The sequence below is a fragment of the Strix uralensis genome, chromosome 22 (genome assembly GCF_047716275.1).
Source record: "Strix uralensis isolate ZFMK-TIS-50842 chromosome 22, bStrUra1, whole genome shotgun sequence".
Lineage (NCBI taxonomy): Eukaryota > Metazoa > Chordata > Aves > Strigiformes > Strigidae > Strix > Strix uralensis.
This window is the reverse complement of record NC_133993.1, coordinates 8115268-8133830: the sequence shown is the minus strand read 5'-3', so window position 1 is coordinate 8133830 and position 18563 is coordinate 8115268. Positions and strand designations below refer to the sequence as shown.

The window sequence follows — 18563 nt, the reverse complement described above, 5'->3', positions numbered from 1 at the left end:
GCTGCAGCAGATCCCAGCTCTTTAAGGCTGCAATAATCCCCAGGCTGGGATTAGTTTTGCACCTAATCACTGCAGAACAAATATGAAGTTTTATTTACAGAAGGAGAAGAAAGACAGGGAGGGAAAAAAAAACCTCAAGCACGGCTGATCCCAAGATAATCAGGAGCTGGAGGGCGGGAGGTGATCGCTGACCTCGGAGCCCTCCCAGCTCTTACGTAAATGCATGTCATCCCTGTGCTGGAGTCGCAGCAGTCTCGAGCTCCAGCCCTGTCCCAGCCTGGGCTTGGTGACACCACCCTTCCCTCCCTTTAAACGGTTCAGTCCTGGTCTTTGGGGATTTCTGGCCCCAGTTCAACCCCTCCCTTAGGCACGTGCTCCACGGTGAACCCATGAGCTGTCAGCTGAGATGGGAGCCACAGTTTAGAGGAGGATGGGGATGCTGCAAGGGGATGCTGAACTTTCATGATGGGAATGGGGGAGGTTGGGTGCTGCAGGTGCATCACCCCAAAGCCAAGCTGGTCCCCAGGGATTTATATTTGCACAGGGTTGGGGTGGCAGCTCTCCTGCTTGAGAGCTCTGTCCCAGTTTGCTCTCAGATCACCTGCAAAAAGGAGTCGAGCTGCTGCTCTGAGGGTGACAAGACATGGGTTTATTTTTCATCCATGCAAGCAAACAGCTTGGCAGCAGGAAAACCAGGATTGGGAACGTGCTCCGTCCCTCCCCAAACTGCCCTCTGTCCCTTGAAGTCTCTGTGGATTTGCCCACAGGTCAGAGATGACTGGTGGGTGTCCAGGCTGGACCAGTTCCCAGCTCTGGGCGCAGGGGCAGCTTGTGACAGCTCCATGCCTGCCGGTGCCTGAATTTCTCTTTCCCCTGATGCAGACGTTGACAAATAAATAGCTCTTTTCTGCTTTGGCTCTTGCATAGTGGTAAAAAACGTCTGACCTGATTGGAGAGAGGAGTCTTGGGCTGTGGAAACCCATGGCTTTGTTGGCAAATGTGCCCATGGCATAGCTGCCAGCCTGGCCAAACGCCCATGCTTGCACCCTGTCCGTGCTCCCCTGCTGATGGCTGCCTTATTTCAGTTCCATTTCTGAGCTGGATTTAAAGGCCTTTCTCCTGGTTGAGAAGAACTTGATGCCCAAGAAGATGGTTGTGATCAGGAAGAGGAGTGCCAGGGCGAGTAGGACCCAGCCGCCTGCTGTGGCTTGATTGTGAGCCAGGGACATGCCCAGGAAATCAGTTCGGTCGGAGCCAGCTTGGGCTGGAGTGGCTGCAAAATGGAGAAATGAGGGACATGATTGGTGCTGAGGTGTGTTGGGCCACCAGCTCTCCCTTTGCTGGTCTCTTGGATGCCCTGTCCCCTTTAGACTCAGCTCCATGGGAAATCAAAGAGAAGCATCCAAACACCCTGTGTTTTTTTGGCTGGCTAAGGGGCACCAAGACAGCTCCATCTTCTACATGTGCCCCATCCTGGCCCTGGTGAGGGCTGAGATCTGCCCCATCATGGACCTGTTGTGCTTGGCCGAGCCCTGCATACCTGTGTAAGGAGTCCAGCTGTACTCAGGCCAGCCCAGGACCTCCCCGTTCTTCTCATTCTCCTTCACCAGCCATGTCATGAGCGGCTCAAAGTAGCTCATCAGGGCATCAGCTGACATGTTGGGCTGTTTTGTGATGAGCTCCATGGCTTCGGGCCACGGCTTGCTGAAACCCAGCTTCAGGGCCTCCCTGTGGCAGGAGAAATCAGCTCCAGTGGGTTCCCCATCACCTTCTTGGCCACCAGCCCTTCCCTTTTCCCCAGGACTTGGGGCTTTTGGTATCAGCAGCTCTGGGTACATTCTGTGCCCCCAGCACCACAGGGCTGCCAGCCCAGAGCACAGGGAGGGAGGTTTTGTTTGGGGGAAAGAGGGGTTTACATGGATTAAAGCCCTCCAGTGAATCCAGCCTGATGCAGAGCAGTTCCTGGGTGAAAGGGTTAATTTTGCAGGTGCTTGTCTTGAAGCAAGGGGGCTGTTTTCCCTAAGGAACAGGGGGCTTCGGAGGAGGAAGAGGAGGGAGGGAGCCTTCCACCTGTCAGGGTCCCAGCTACCATCTAGTGGCTGCTTTTGCAATCACAGCCCCAGCACCCAGCCCGAGGTGCCCCTGCCCGCGGTCCGCCCCTAGAGCACCCCATGCTGGGGCAGGGAGGGGATGGATGACCAGGGGCCGCGTTGCCTCTGGTCTTGCTGGGCTGGCTTTGAGGTATTTGGGGACATAAATGTCTTGGCTCTGCCCTGCCCACGCACCTACCCCAAGATCCTCCCAGCCTCTTTGGACTGGTAGATGTCACACGTGTGCAGGGGACCCGTGTGGTTGGCTGCCACGCAGAGCGCCTGGTGGAACTGGAACTGGATCACGAAGCTGACAAAGTACCTGGGGGGTGGTGGAGAGGGGTGAGGACATGAGAATGGGCCCTGCTAGTAGCTGGGCAAGAGAGGATGTGGCCCCCCTCATTCCCTGGTTGCACCCTCCCAGTCTGGAGGAGCATCACTGGCTTTGGAGCTCTTTGATGCCATTTCTCCTTTGATGTGTTTTATGGCTGCCTGAGTAGATAAGCCCATCCTCCTCGGATAGGGAGAAATTCCCTGAAATCCAGCCTTCCTCTCCGAGGCTTTGTCAGGGTCCCTGGAGCTGCCCAGCACCCTCAGGGTGGTACCACCAAGTATGTCACCAGCCATGAAATAAGGTGCCATCACTGGCATCTGAACAACTGGAGATCCTGCTTCTGTGTGCGAGTGGTGTCCCTCCTGCCCCAGCCCTGCTTGCTCACCTGATGTAGGGAACGTTGGCAGGGATGTGAAACTTTGCCCCAGGGTCAAAGTCATCTTCAGACCTTGGTGCTGGTGGGCACAAGCCCTGGTACTTCATCCTGGGCCGGAGAGGGAGAGTTAGCCCAACATGGGGAAGAGAAGGTGAGGCAAGCCGGGAGGGGACACAGTGGGGTGTGAGGACAGTGTGAGGGGTTATGTATCCCATCATGTCCCATTGCAGCCAAGTGGACCACAGGGAGGAAATACCCAGCGGGATGATGGCCCTTGCACCAAAGAGGGGTCTGAATTCAAGCACACCTGAGGTTCCACCACTGCTGGTTGTACTCATCCTCCTTGATCCGCCCATCAAACACCTTCCAGCGCCACTGGTCCATGAGGTACCCGAAGGGCAGGAAGGCGATTTTGTCCAGGGCAATGCTCATCAGGTAGTTAATGTCACTTTCTGCCCAGGGTGGGAAGGTGTGAGCAAGGCAGTGCTGTAACCACATCTCCACCCTGTATGGGTCATTCTGCCCAAGAGCAGGGTGTCCCCACCAGGTCCTGTCCCCTCCGTGCATGCAAGTCTACCGTGCACGTCCCTGACCCCTTCCTCCCTGCCCACCCCATCCTGACCAGCGTTTCCAGCTGCCCCCAGAACGCCCCCACCTCTGCTGTGTGGCGCTCCCCTGCCCGCTCACCTTTGTTGTCTGTGACTTGGTCCAGCAGATTGATGCTGTGCAGGTGTTTGGGGGTAGAGACAGACAAGGCCATGACATCCCCGACAGCCTCATGGAAGCCAGGGTTGGCCCCATCGCGGAATGAGATGGGCTGGTCCATGTACTGCAGGAAGTACTGGACGTGGCCCATCTCATGGTGCACTGTGATTAGGTCGTCCATGTTCACCACGGTGCACTGCTTGATCCTGGATCATGACATGTGGGGAGAAGGGAGGGTAGTGCTGGGGTGAAAATCTCCAGGAATGATCACAACTCCTTATTTTTCCCTCTGGCCTCCCTTTCCATATGCCCCCACCCTGATGCCAGGCTGGACTGGTCCTACTCCATTGGGTTGGTCTCTCTATTTTCTCCTGCATCTCCTGCTGCCTCTGCCCATTCCGTGTCTCTGTTCACTGTCTTTTCCATTCTCCATGGCAGGAAAGGCATTGATTGCCCTCCGTCCACCACGGGGACTCCTGCCAGCAGTTCCCGCATCTTGGGCACCAGTGGCAATGCCAGAGTGGGGCTGCTGCAGCCACAGGGCAAGAGACACTGGGGTGGCATCAGGCCACGTGCCCTTATTCTCTCAAGACATTGCTACCTGCCCCAGCACCACGTCAGCTGGAGCCACCACTCTCTCCCCATGGGCACCTGAAGTCCTTGCGGTTGTAGAAGTCCCAGGCTGAGGCGTGACACACCACCTCCCGCCCGTCTGCTGGCTTCTCGATCATGGACTTGTCCCAGAACTCCTGTGGCATGGGGATGAGGCCCAGAGAGGTAAAGAAACGGTCCGACTCTTCAAACATCTTCTTTGGTGTCCAGCCCTGGGGAGAGAGCAGACAGAGGACCTGGTGAGGGGCAGAGGGGGATGCTAGGGGTACTGGGGTCTGTGGGAAGGGTGGGAGGCCAGGAACAGCCTTGTTTCTCTGGGCAGGGCAGGGGGGCAGCTAGAGCTGGATCCATCCCTTGGCATACCCAGGTTGGTAGAGAATATGGAAGAGGCATGGAGGTTTTTTGGCAGCACCAGAGCATTTGGCAACATAGGTGGTGGCAACAGCTGAAGGGTTCTGGGTCCCAAAGGACTTGCCCAGAGCAGCCTGGAAAAGCACTGACCTGTTTTTTCATGGCCGGGGTGGCATCCACCTTGGTGGCATCTGGGAAAGGTATCACCAGATCGAAAATGTTGGACCATGACTGGGCCCACATGTTGCCTGGGAAGCACAGGAGGACAACGCATGGCAGGAGGGAGACAGGGAGAGAAGAGCAAAGACATCCAGTTACTCCTGACTCCTGCACAGGGTGGATCACCCTGCCTGGTCCTTGCCCTGCCTGCACATGGGTGATGCAAGCAGGAGCCTGTCCGTGCAGGAGAGAGAAAGTTACACTGTGTTGCCCTTTCCTGGGGCAGACTGGTCTCTGCAGACCCACCTCATGGGGTCTTGGCCTTTCAGCCAGAGCTCAGCTCTTGGCATGACTTGGAGCAAACTGCCTGGTGGGAGACAGCTCTGCTCGAGCAGAGCCCTTACCGAGCAGGTGAGCAGGGATGGGACCCTTCAGGTTTATGTGCTCTGCACCATACTTTTTGTATAGGGCCCGGCGTACGTAGGCATGCAGATGGAGGTACAGGGGCTGCAGCTGCAGGTACAACCTCTCCAGATCTTCCTCGAAGGTGGGTGTCTCATACAGGGATCTCCAGAAGGCCCCATTGTCCGTGTAGCCTGTGGCAGGGCAAGACCAGAAGCTGTCAGACACTGCCCTTCTTGGACAGCAGTTTGTCTTGCTGCCCAGGCACCCAGGTCCCTCCATCTCTATGAGATAATGGATCTCATGGGAGTTAGTGGGACCTCCACACCCTCAATATTTCGGCCATGAGTTGGACGATCAGCCCAATCCTCTGTTCACAGCGTGCTAAGACCATGGTGGATCTCTGAGGGAGCAGGACACTGACCATTGAGCACAGCCGCCTTGTTGCTCAGTTCCACATATCGCTTGTAGTTGTTCTTAATCTTCTTCCCAGAAGCATCCCGCCAGCCCTTCCAGGCAAAGAGGAGCTCATCATAGTCCCGTGAGGTGGCCATGATGTCCGTGAGATCTGAAGGGAGAGCAATGTTGCCAAAGTGGTGCTGTCGGATGGGCTGGACTGACGCAATGGTGCTAGACCCAATGTGCTGCTCAGGGGCCATCGCAGAGAAGGTGGCAAGGTCCCTTCATGACCTTTCCCCATGTCCCTGTTAAAAACCCCTCCTTTCCGGGCCTGCTGCAGATGAATCACTGGACACCCTGTCAAATCTTACCAGGATCCAGAGGATGACAGGTTTTGTTCTCTCTGCAGACCTTGGCTACGCTGTACGTGGTCTCCATATCTGAAAGGAGGGTGTTGTACTGCAAAGAAAATCAGATCATGTGAGCTGGTTATCTTACTCCTGCTCTTGGAGGATGTCACAGCCCATTGAGATGTTCTCCAGTATTTTCCTCCGGTCCCTTCCAAGCTTAAATGTGACCCCAAATGGAGACAAAATGGAGTCAATATAGGAGGGACTGGGACCAGCAACCATTGTCACCCAAGCAGCCAGGCCCCACTGCAGCCTGGGCTAGCAACCTTTGGGTGGGAAATCCTGGACACAAGGATCATGGCTTTGTGTAGAAGGTACCAAACTATCACTTTGTTCAAGGGCAAGGGGTGGCTGCTCAGTGGCATTTCCTAAAAATCGGAGAAACCTGTGTCCCCACCCAGGGTAGTGGCAAGGGACTGCCCATCCTGCTCTGTCCCCTTGCAGCTCACCTCCTTCAGCTCATTCTCAGGCAGGGCTGCCCTCTCAATGACACTCAGCTTCTTGAGGATGCGTGTGACGCTTTGGTCCTGGAAGTCGGAGGGGTCGAACTGCCTGGCCCTCATGCCATACTCAAGGGTGTGCTTGGACATGGCCAAGTTCTTCTCCAGCTGCAAGAGCAGGAGGGGACAGAAGAGGAGTTACTTCAAGGAGATCTTCAAGGGCATCACTAGAAACACCACCTGGCATGCCATGACTGACAACCTCCCCATGGCTGCCCTTGTGGGTACCTCGTGGCATGACAAGGTTTTTCATGGAAAAGACACCTCCTGGGTGAGAACATTACCCCTTGGCTAGGGGCAGAGACTGCCCTGGCTTTCAGAGCTCATCTGAAATATGCCCTGGGTACCAGCTGCCTGCCTTGGCTGTTGCCTCTCCCCACACAGCCCCAGGGTCATTCCCATACCATGACCTCCTTGTTGTGGTCGGTGATGTTGGTGTTGTAGGCCCAGGATGCCTCGGTGTAGGCGTTCCACACTGCCTCGGCCGTGCTGTTGTACTGGGACAAGAACTCTTTAGCTTGTGCTTCATCTGCTATTTTGTCTAGAGAAGGAGATAAACGGAGGAAGAGCGGGGGAAGGTCAGGACAGTCCTTCTCTTTGCAAGAGCATCACCCCATGGAGAAGCCATGGTTCAGCTTTTCCCAGAACTGCAGGTTCATTGGAGGATGCCACAACTTGGGGGCAGGTTGAGCCAAGAAATGGGGGCAGAGAGGCACAGCTGGGGTGTTCTGTTGGACAGATGAAGGGATAACAGGACAAGCTGCATGCCCTAGACCCTCCCATGTGAGCAGAAAACAGCTGAAGATAAATGACCTGTCACACCATGACTGATGGCATTACTACAGCGGCAGGGACACAATGGTACGTCAAGGGGTTGGTGATGGCAGCTGCTTCCTGACAAGCAGCACCCTGTGGGACTCCACATGGAGCTGGTTGTTTCATTCTCCTGGCATGGGGACCTCCCACACCCACAGCAGAGACCTCCCTCAGCACTGTCCTGCCTGATGGTTAGTGATGTCCTTTCAGAGACATTTTCCTGCCCCTCCCCAGAGTCAGGATGGAGCTGAAGCCTTACCAATGCCTTCAGGGTAGCCTTCAGGGACAGGGGGACGCCAGTCAAACTCAGGCCAGCCCAGCACCTCCTTGGTCTTGTTGTTCTGCTCCTGAAGCCACTTGGTGACAGGGCTGAAGTACTCCAGGAGGGCCCCAGCGTCCATCTTATCCATACCAGTGAGGTTGAACAGAATTTCCTGCCACGACTTGGAAGACCCAGCTTTCAACACTTCCCTGCAAAGGAGTGGGGCAGCAAGAGCCAGCATGAGGCCAGAGGATGGATGGGAGAAAAGCAGTGGTGGTATCTCAGCATTGCAAGGGTTGAAGATGCTAATCAGGAACCAACTGGCTCTGAAGCCCCCATCTGTCCTGCATACGGGGACTGAGGACTCCCCATCACCTACTCATGCATTTGTTAACACCCGGGGAGTCAGTAGGAACCAAAAGTGCTTTAGTGACATTTTGCCTGGGTGGGAGCTCATGACAGGGACAACAGCAGTGCTCTGGTGAGGACCACTCACCCCACCCCAGTGCTTCCATGTATTTACATCCATCCATTCATCCATCTGCAAAGCTATTTCTCCAGCCATCTCCATAGCCATTTTTCCTTCCTTCCTTCCTTCCTTCCTTCCTTCCTTCCTTCCTTCCTTCCTTCCTTCCTTCCTTCCTTCCTTCCTTCCTTCCTTCCTTCCTTCCTTCCTTCCTTCCTTCCTTCCTTCCTTCCTTCCTTCCTTCCTTCCTTCCTTCCTTCCTTCCTTCCTTCCTTCCTTCCTTCCTTCCTTCCTTCCTTCCTTCCTTCCTTCCTTCCTCCCTTCCTTCCTTCCTTCCTTCCTTCCTTCCTTCCTTCCTTCCTTCCTTCCTTCCTTTGCACACCATCAGCTTCCATGCACACATCTGCCCATGGCAATTGTCCCAACCCTCCTCTGTCCCCACCTGAGTTTGGCTCCAGCCTCTTTGGACATGTAGATGTCACAGGTGTGCAGGGGACCAGTGTGGTTGGCTGCCTGGCACAGCGCCTTGTGAAACTGGAACTGGAGGATGAAGCTCACAAAGTACCTGTCAAGGAAACCCATGAAGGTGAGCGCTGGGGACAAAAAGGAAGCAAACAAGTCCTAGGGTGTGGGAGAAGGCACCTTGTCACATGTCAGGTCCCCACCATTTGTGCTCCCAAGCATTGGATAGTGTCTGTGTCTTGAGCAGGAGTAACACATCCCAGTCCCTTCCCGCAGAGTTGAGCCCCGACTCCCCCTGCTCCCCAAGTCTCCATCCCCTTGCCAGCACCTCCTCTACCTGATGTAAGGGGTGTTCCCAGGGATGTGGTACTTTGCCCCAGGGTCAAAGTTGCTTTCGTTCCTTGAAACTGGAGCACAGATACCCTGGTATTTGGTTCTGCAGACAACAGAGAACAAGGGCATGAGCTGTAAAGAGGGAGGCAGATGAAACGAGGCAGGGAACGGGAAGGCAAGGCTGAAGAACTTGACACAATTAGAGTGTACTTCCATGTATTTCCATCCATCTCTCCATCCATCCATCCATCCATCCATCCATCCATCCATCCATCCATCCATCCATCCATCCATCCACCTACCTACCCACTCATCTACCCGTCCACCCCACCCACCCATCTATCCATTGTTTTCCAACCATCTCCCTTGCTTTTTCCTTTTTTTCTTCCTTTCTTCTTTCCTGACTTCGCTCCTTGCACACCCCACCTTCCACACCCCCATCCACCCCTGGTGACTGTCCTCTACCTCAGATACCACCAGTCGTAGTTGTAACGGTTTGGGGGTGTGCGGCCACTGAACACATTCCAGCGCCACTGGTCGATGAGGTAGCCAAAGGGCAGGAAGGCAATCTTCTCCAAAGCCATCTTCAGCAGGTAGTTGATGTTGCTCTCTGCATGAAACAGAGCCTGAACTAGGTTGGGAAGAACTCTGGCTGGACAGTGGTATGGGCACTAGACTTTTTGTGGACAAGAGGGTGAGCAAATCTCATTGGGGGCAGCATTTCAACATATAATTTTACTCCCTAGAGAAGGCTGCGTAGGACACAGGAGATTTTTCTAGATGCAGCTCCTGCCTGGGGCAACACGTGCCTTTTTACTGAGTGAGGATGATGGGAGCGACAAGCTCGGTGTCCCCTTGGCTTCAGCCTGGCCCTCAGAGTGAGAAAGTCTCTGGTGAGTGTAATTCTAATGGTTCCCTCCTCCCACGTTCAGCCTGGGGGACTCAAGGTGAAGCGGCTTTGGGCTGCATGTCTGTCACACAACTGCAAGGATTCTCATGGTTTAGACCCAAAACCAGAGTAAACTCTGGGACAGTCACCACCATGTCGTGGGGAGCACAGAGGATGGTGAGATCTGGTTTCCCCTTTGCCACAAGGAAACCTGGGGAAGGAAGGTTGGAGAAGGACCTGCTGGAGACCCAGCTGAAACTGTGGGGTCAGAGAGGGGTTGGCAGCACTGCCCTGAGGGGCTGTTGGCTGCCATCGCTGTGGTGGCATGGCTGCTAAGGGCTGGTTAGTTGGGCAGCAACGCCTTGAGGCTGGGACCATCTGCTCCGTGGTGTTTATGCAACAACAGCCCAATGCTCTTGGCTGCTGTAATGGCTTCCCCATCATGAAACATGTTTAATGACAAGGCAGGAGGACCCCAGGACTGTCCCTCCTCCACAAAGCAGCCGCCTGCGGCAGGAGTCTGCAGACACTTGGTTTCCTCTGCTGCTGTCTGCTTTGACGTGTCGGCTGAGAGATGGGAGGAGGGTGAGACACTTGCCAAGCCGAGCAGTGCCCTGCAGCGACAAATCCACCTCCACCGTGCCGGCTGGCAGGCAGACACGTCACCTGCTGACTGTCCTCGTGACTCTGCACATAAGCACTCAGTGCCACCTCCGCAGAGCTACACCGGGAGCTCCGGGGCTGGATGTTTCTTGGCAAGGGAAGGGGGAATGTTCGAAAAGTCACAGCTGATCAAGTACAAAGATGTTTCTTCCAGGTTTGGGGCTTTGATGGAGAAGGGAAGGGAAAGGGACAGACAGGCTCTGGAGAGCATCTCTCCTGTCCTCAGGGGTGAAGAGGATGGAGTCATGAAGGGTCCTACATGGACTCATGGAGCCAAGAAAGAGTTGTGCATGAAGCCATGGAGACAAGATGGATCCTACATAGAACCACAGAATCACAGAATCATCTAGGTTGGAAAAGATCTTGAAGATCATCTAGTCCAACCATTAACCTCACACTGACCATTCTCAACTCCACCATATCCCTACATGAACCCATGGAGCCAAGAAGGAGTTGTGCATGGATCTAAGCGTGGATGAAAGTCACACAGTCAGCCATAGGGTCTTGCCTACTCTGGGCTGCATTGCCAGACTGAGCCTGAACCCTCCTGGCCACCCAGCTCCTCAGGGCAGCTTCCATACCTGTGTCCTCAGTGGCACTGCTGAGGAGACCAATTTTCTTGAGGTGACTGGGAGTGGAGACAGACAGGGACATGACATCGCCAATGGCCTCATGGAAGCCAGGGTTGGCCCCGCTGCGGAATGAGACAGGCTGGTCCTTGTACTGCAGGTAGTACTGGACGTGGCCCATCTCGTGGTGCACTGTGAACAGCTGCTCCATGGTCACCGTCGTGCACTGCTTGATCCTGCCGGGTGAAAACAGCATTGCCTGAGCTGGTGAGGGACCCTGGCTGCCTGTGCCCCCCCTGGATGGGAAGGACCCTCCAGGGCCTCTGAGGAGGTGGCAGCACCCCATGGGGAAGGGAAAAGACCCAGTGGAGGGGAAGGCAGGGCAGTGTCGTGCCCCAAGACTGTACCCCAGAAAGTGGCAGATTGGGCTGTATGGCCAGGCTGGGGGTACCCAAAATGGTGACCACCAAGGGGGATGGAGGAGGGTCTTACCCTGTAGCCCTGGGCCCCTGCATGCCTCCACGCACCTGAAGTCCTTGCGGTTGTAGAAGTCCCAGGCTGAAGCGTGACACACCACCTCCCGCCCATCCGTCGGCTTCTCAAGCATGGACTTCTCCCAAAACTCAGGGGGCATCTCCAGCAGCCCCAGGGAGGTGAAGAACTCCTCTGAGACCCGGAACATGTGCGTGGCATTCCAGCGCTGGTGGGCAGCAGGCAGTAGGTTATGGCTGAGGAAGGGGCTGCCCATGTGCTGGACATTGTCTCTGATGCTCTCCCAGCACCGTGAGGATGAGGTGGGTCCCTCCAAGGGATGAGGGTCCTGCCCCCTCACCCTAATGGGAAGCCCTGGCCCCAGAAATGGGGTAAGCGTTCCTAAGAACCAGTGAACAGTGGTGCTGGTGCCCAGCATGGACAGGAGAGGGGAGCAGGGCTGATGCCCCAGGAGGGCTTGGAGCTGTGTGATGGTGTGGACACAGCCCCCAACCCAGGGACTGGCACCAGTTCCACCACACTGTCCTTCCTCTTTGCCCACCCACTGCCTCTTTGGTCATTGCCAGAGGGGGACTGGGGTAATTTCTTTGTCCCTTCCCCTCCCAGACATGGCTTTTCTGCTGTCCCCTATGCATGTATGAGAAACCACTCAATGTTATGCACAAGCCTTGGCCAACAACCCCTCCAGCTTTGTTCCCCTGGTGCCACCAGTGAGTCCCTGAGCCCATCACCTGCTGCACCATGGTGCTTGTGACGTCGAGGTTGGGCTTTCCGGGGTAGGGGACCATCAGGTCATAGATGTTGTTCCACTGCTGAGCCCACATGTTGCCTGAGGAGAGAAAACAGCTGGAGCAGAGCTGGTGGTAGGTTGGGAGGAAGAGAAACACAGTGATGACTGGGAACTCCCTGTCCCACTATGGCCCTGCGTGTGCTCCTCTGGCCCCACCAGCACCCCTGGGCACAGGTTGGTGGTCCTTCCTCTTACCCAGGAGGTGAGCAGGGATGGGACCCTTCAGGTTGATATATTTAGGGCCATAGTGGTCATACAGCTTCCTCCGGACGAAGGCATGCAGGTTGAGGTAGAGTGGCTCCAGCTGGTTGTAGAGATGCTCCAGGTCATCCTCAAAGGAGGCTGAGTCATACCAGGAGCGCCAGTAGCTGCCTGTGTCCTCAAATCCTGCCAGAGAGGCAGTGATGATCCCTGGCACTGACCCCCAGGGGCTTTCCACCCACCCAGCCCCAAGAGCTGGGACCAGAGGATAGCAGTAGGGTATTTGCCCTTTCCCTAAAGTGTTGACACTGGGGAAATGGAAGTCGGATGCCCAGCTGCATGCAGAATGGGGAGAGCAGCAGGGCACCCCACTGCGCCGCTTCCCACCCCTGATCCCTAACCACCCCCTGCGTCCCCCCATTCTGCTCATACCATCCATCTGATAGGCCTCGTTGCTCAGCTTCACAAACTCCTCATACTTGGCGCGCAGTGGGTTGCCCGCGGCGTTGTGCCACCCCTCCCAGGCATAGAGCAGCTTCTTGTAGCTGCGAGAGGTGGCCATGATATCCGAGATGTCTGGGACAGAGGGGACAAGTAGGACATGAGAGAGGGGCAGGAGAGGGGGTCACATCCCATAGCTCTGCCAAGGTGCCACCACCATTGGAGCAGACCCAAATACCCGTCTTTGCCCTGGAACAACCCGAATGAACATGGGTGGGACCTACCAACCCCAACCCACTGGGGATGTGGGGACCATGACCAGCTCATGGCCACAGGGTGCTCAGCACCCTGCAGGAGTGGGGGCACAGCGACCATACCTGGCTCCAAGTCCCAGCAGGTACCGTTGGGCAGACACACCTTGGCTGTGGAGTAGATTTTGTCCATGTTGCTCAGGATGGTGTTGTACTACAGGGAAGAAAAAAACGTTGGGGCTGGAAGGGGATGGGAATGGCCCTTCAGGAGGGATCTACAGACTTCCCAGCTCTGGAGTGTTTGTGTCTGGAGGGATGTGGAGGAGGATTGGTGTGTTTACACAGTGTGTTTTTGGTGAAATAAGCATGTTATCACCCAGATTTTTTGCACCCATCACATGGTGGGAGCAGGGAGGCTCTCTGGGACAGACAACCCGTGCACAGCCGCTCGCTGAACCCCCCCCCAAACACGGCACTTGTGCTCGTGGCGTCCCGGAGTGGGACTATTTATAAAACTCTTTGTCAACAAGGCTGTGGCACAGCCTGTTTATCTAAGTGGGTAGAAAAAAATAACAAGAAAAGCAGGAGGAGGAGGGGGATTTATTTCTGTGAACTTCAACAACAGCAAACAATAGCAACAGGGGGTTTCCTGGAACCTGCCTGGGGAGTCCATTCCCAGGGAAGGAAATTCCTCTGCTCCATCCCTCTCTCCACTCCCATCGCTCTGCTCTGGACGGGTGAAGGGGATGGAGACAGGGGATGGTGGCAGCTGTGGAATGGAGCTGCCCAGGGGTGGGTGAGACATGGCTGATGTGCAGGGAGGAGACATGATGCTGTCTGTTATCTGGGAGAGGGCAGGCATGGGTTTCCTGGAAGGAACCGGGGCTGACGCTTCTCCGGAAAGGGCTTTGTCCTTCGTCACAGGGCTTTGCCAGGGTTTCGGTGGGGAGGGCTGTCAGGGAGCCACGGGCCATGCTGGAGGGGATGGCAGTGCCAGCGTCCCTGTGCTCATGCAAAGGCAAGAGGCTGCCAGCCTCAGCCTGGACAATATTTTCACAAAATGAAAATCACCTTGCATTTAGGTAAACTACCCTGAAAGCTCAGGACCGTGATGGGGAAGGCTCAGGATGTCCTGATGTCCCTAGTGAGGAACTGTGTCACTAAGGCACAGCACTTCTGGGCTCACAGGGAGGGCTCAGGAGCTGAGTGGCTACAGCAGCCCTCCTTTTCAGTGGGCTGCATCCCTGAGAAGCCCTGGGGTGGGGTTTGGGCCAGATGGCCACTGGCCATGGGCACAGACTGGCTGGTCTCCAGGTGACACCCAAGGCTGCTCTGTATAAACAAGAAATCTCCAGTTCCCACTGGGATAGTTCCAAGAGGAGGTTAGGGCTGGATAATGGGGCCAGCAGGCACCCCACATCCCCCAGAGAGAGCACTCCATCTCCTCCCTCTGTCACTGTCTTCCCTTTGCAGAGGCCAGGAACACCCTCCAAAATGCAATGGAGGGGCAACAGGCCAGCAACAGAGCCTGGAAATTTGGGAAAAATCCCTTTAAGGGGTTTTGCAGCACCCCAGCAAATCTCAGGGCTTTGCCAGCACCTCGCCTACCTTCTCTCTCCGCTCCAGGGGCAGGTTGGAGGGTCCCAGGGTCTGGATGGAGCCAATGATTTTCCTCAGCTGTGGGTCACTGAAGTTGCTCCAGATGCTGCCGTAGAGCTCCTTGGCTTTCTTCCCCCACAGCTCCGTGAAATTTTGCTCCTCCAGTGATGCCTCGACCTGCATGGTGAGAGGGACACAGGGGCTCAGGACCAGCCCTGGGACATGCCACCACCCAGGTGACAGTTTGGGGGCTGGATTCAGAGCCACGAGGGTTTGTGGGAGCCAGAGGGGACGGGACACGAGATAGCAGGCAGGGCTGTCCCCAGTCTGTGACATTCATAGGTAGAGACATCAGCTTCCAGCTGACACGGTGACGTCTGCAGCCCCCGCTTGCCTGCGGCGCTCCTGGTGAGCACGCGCCAAGGTGGCCTTTGAGGATGCTTTGGGGGTGACTCCGGTGTGTCATGGCCTGGATGGGGTGGGGATGCTGGGACAGGGGTGGCCACGCCATGCGGGCAGGGTGTCCGGGTGCTCCCGAGCTGGCTCTGGCAACTGCCAGACCCCAGTTTCAGAATGAGCTCAGAGGTCTGGCTTCATTTTATTCCTATTCCTGCCCTTTCTCACCTTTGCAGAAGCCCAAAGGAAAACTACAAAGATGCCACATTCATTTTTCTCCTTCCTATTACCTCCGTGCTAGATCTATACATTTCTTCTTTCGCTGTCTGCAGCCCGTGCCCTATAAGTGCCATATCTGGGTTTCACCTTGCAGAGGGGTACCCATTTGTACCCGTCCCCTGGGTTTGGGTCTCTCAGTGTCACCCATCTCCTGCCAGCCCCGACCTCCCTTCCCAGAGCCGTGGGATGGCCGAGAGCTGCCTGCACCATGGGGGGTTATTTAGGCAGCTGGAGCTGTGGCCAGCGGCCACGATTTGGGGACGGGGTGTATTGCGGGCAGTCACATCCCAATCTGGCCAGTGTCAGCTGTATTTTCAGGAAACTCTGATTTTTCAAGAATATCCCGGCCCAGGCGATGCGCGGGATGGAGTGAGAAGGTGCAGAGCGCCTGTGTCCATGTGCTGTCCCGGCATGATTGATGGAGCTCATTAGCTGTTATTCGTGGCATTTTTAGCCTGGCTCTAAGCCTGGTTTGTTTTATTTTAATCTTCACATTCCCTCAGCTGGCAGTGGGGAGGGAAAGGAGTTACAGTGTGGCAGCGTTGGAGGTTGCCCGGGGCAGGCACCCATGAGGCCGGGGGACAGGGGAGTGGGGATGCCAAAAGTGCCGGGTGCCCTGGGCTGCCCACCACCTCCTTGGACACCCCAGCACTCACAGCATCACTCTGTCCCTGATGCTCTGGCACGCCAGGATGGGCCAGCCCCATGGACACCCTGCACTGGAGCAAGATGCTCTTACATCACCCCACTAAGTGGGGGATATCTTTACCCCTTTCCAGACCCCGCTGCAGAGCCAGGGGAGCTGCAGGAAGCAGAGTCCAGCTGTGTTTCGTCTTCTCCTTGAACAGGCGCCTGTGTTTGGTCAGGCAAATTGTACCCTAAACTCTCCTGACAGCTCCGGCAGAGCGAGCTGAGGCTGGCAGCACTGCCTGAGACCCCCTCGCTGCAGCTATACCCACCAGTCCCGGCCCTTCTCCCCCACAGCCAGGAGATCTCTCTGTGGGGGTGCCCCTCTGGGGGTCTCAGAGGCCCCTGGGCACCCACAGCCCCCAAGTCTCCCTACCAAATCCCCCCACCCCAGTCCCTCCCTGCTCCTGGCTGCACAGTGAAGATTCAGCAGCGCAGGATGAGGCCCAGGGTGCTGGGGCTGCTCTACCCCCAGCACCTGAAGAAGTCTCGCACCCATGAGCAGCCCCTGAACCCCAAACACCATCACAGTCTCTCGCGCAGAGCCTTAGCTGGCAGCAGACCGTACACCGCCCTGTCCCATGGCCGAGCTCCCTGTCTGTCATTCCAGCGTCCCTCTGTCCATCCCTGTGTGGCCGAGGCTGCTGCCCTGCCTCTGACCACCTGTCCCCATGTCACTTTGTCCCAGGGCCACCTTTCATGGCAGGTCCTGCACTTGCCCACACTGTAGTGGCCTGGCTCAGCCTCTCTTGTGTTATAGACATGTGTGGGGTTTGCCTGGCCCAAGGCTTCCCCTGATCCCCCAAATTCAGCCTTTCGGGTTGTGCTGGCCACCTATTAACCCTTTAGTACCCAGTGCCGCCCCATCTCACCGCACACCTCCCTGCTACTCTGTCAGTGGGGTGATCCCAGGGGTAGGATCCCCTCCTCTTACTGGGTTGGCTTGGGAGCTTTGACATTGCAGGGAGCACCTGGCCATGATCCTCAGGCATTTATTAACACAGGAAAGGGTGAAAGTTGGCCTGGAAATGTCTCTTGAGAAAAGCCCATGCAAGGTCCTTTCCCTGGTTAAGACCTCGGACTCGGTGTGGCTGGGATGCTCCTGCTCTGTCCCAGGGTCCCCGGCCCCACCGCAACATCTGCAGCAGACACTGGGCACCTGCCCAGACATTGTGTCAGCTCGCCGAAAAAAGGCTGAAGGGGCACTTGGGTGCTCTCGGGTGTCCTGCCAAGTTGGCTGTGGCCGGACTTGGCGGTGATTTTCCCTCCCCATGCAGGAAAACGTGATTCCTTCCTGCTGCAGGGCACACTCTGCCCCCCCGCCCTCCCCGTGGGATCCAGAGAGGTTTGGAGCTGTGTGGCAGCCCTTGGGGTGCGGGGGTGATGCTGGGGTCCCCGAACGCACAGACCCCTGTGCACCACCATCTATATGGGGCGGCAGGTTTATCTCTGAGCTACACGCAGCACCGTGGCTGTGCCCCCCCGGTGCCGGAGTAGCCAGCAGCTCCCTGGGCACAGCCAGAGCAGGGAAACCTCTGCAGCCCACCCAGGCACCGTGATTCCCCGACCCATGCCAGGCAGGGGCTGAGAGCAGCCCTTGAGCTGTCGAACTCCCTGCACTGCTAAATCCAGCCCAAACACACGCAACCCCCCGGCAAAACACACACATGCCTGTGGGATGCACACAGCATTGCTCCCTGCCACCACTCTGCCCGCGTGTAGCTGGGCTGGAGTCTAATCCCCCATAGCCTGGAGTGTTTTCTCAAGCTGGCTTCGCCCCCGTGGGCTGGGGACACAAGGACAAGGGGTGGCAGCCTTGGTCCCGATGCCACCCCGTTGCTTGTGCACACTTTGGGCTCCCAGCGTCTGCCCCAGCCCAAAAGCCCCCAGCGCCGGGACGCAGCGGGGCTCCGACATGGCACAGTGCCCGGACGTGGTGGCACCAGGCAGGGACGGGGACAGGGACACTTAACACCTGACCCTGGTCCAGAAAGGGGGGGAGGAAAGTGGAAGGTGCTGGTAGGAGGGAACCACCTTTAAAAATAACCCAGATTCTGTTCCAGGACTAGGGCTGTCACACCGGGGCAGAGCCCCTCTGAGGACCAATTTGGGGCAAAACCCTATGATTCCCAGGCTACAAGTCCCAGCCCTGGTTTGGCATCCTGGGGTGCCAAGAAATGAGCCCGTGGGGAGGGAGGAGACCCCACCAAGTGTCCCCACCGTGCCTCAGGGACCCCACCAAGTGTCCCCACCATGCCCCAGCCCCCCCCGGTCCCCGGTGCTGGGGACACCCCTGCGGTGGCATCACCCCCATCCCGCCACCCACCTGCAGAGCAGCGTTTTCGGTCGTCAGGTTGGTGTAGTAATTCCAGCTGGCCGAGACGCTCTCGAAGAGGACGAGCTCAGCTGTGCTGTTGTAGGCGCTGGCGAAGAGGACGGCCCCTTCCTCGGTGGGGTCATGGTTGGGGGGCTCAAGGCCGGGCCGAAGGGCACTTGCCAGGCTCAGCCACAGCAGCAGCCCCAGTGCCGGGGGCATCGCGGCGGGAGCGGTGCACAGAGTGGGGGGGCCCCGGTCGGTGCCTTGCAAGAGCTTTCCCTCCACTGCCGGCTGCTTATAAGCCAGCAGCCT

The 18563-nt window shown here is 56.8% G+C and overlaps 1 protein-coding gene across 1 annotated transcript; it reads right to left on the bottom strand.

The window, feature by feature from the left end:
- Positions 1-628: 628 nt before the first annotated feature.
- ACE (angiotensin I converting enzyme) lies at positions 629-18534 on the bottom strand. The gene is made up of 25 exons (XM_074892265.1): positions 18261-18534; positions 14582-14749; positions 13100-13187; positions 12714-12857; positions 12276-12467; positions 12022-12119; positions 11326-11498; positions 10811-11034; positions 9143-9287; positions 8682-8780; positions 8325-8447; positions 7414-7625; positions 6743-6879; positions 6288-6446; positions 5800-5887; positions 5454-5597; positions 5032-5223; positions 4619-4716; positions 4157-4329; positions 3488-3711; positions 3108-3252; positions 2810-2908; positions 2290-2412; positions 1541-1728; positions 629-1273 (listed from the first exon to the last, which is right to left on the bottom strand). Exons 1-25 carry the CDS (start codon positions 18468-18470, stop codon positions 1077-1079), a joined length of 3843 nt encoding a protein of 1280 aa, XP_074748366.1. The 5' UTR covers positions 18471-18534; the 3' UTR covers positions 629-1076.
- Positions 18535-18563: the final 29 nt, after the last annotated feature.

What these genes read in the sequence shown, in the direction of transcription:
- ACE (XM_074892265.1), bottom strand. Translation starts at nt 18,470, where the DNA reads ATGCCCCCGGCACTGGGGCTGCTGCTGTGGCTGAGCCTGGCAAGTGCC. An exon ending in TACAACCGCAAGGACTTCAG is followed by an intron (nt 11,035 to 11,325) that starts GTGCGTGGAGGC and finishes TTCACCCGGCAG; the next exon opens with GATCAAGCAGTGCACGACGG. An exon ending in GGGAACACCCCTTACATCAG is followed by an intron (nt 8,448 to 8,681) that starts GTAGAGGAGGTG and finishes TTTCCTTGACAG; the next exon opens with GTACTTTGTGAGCTTCATCC.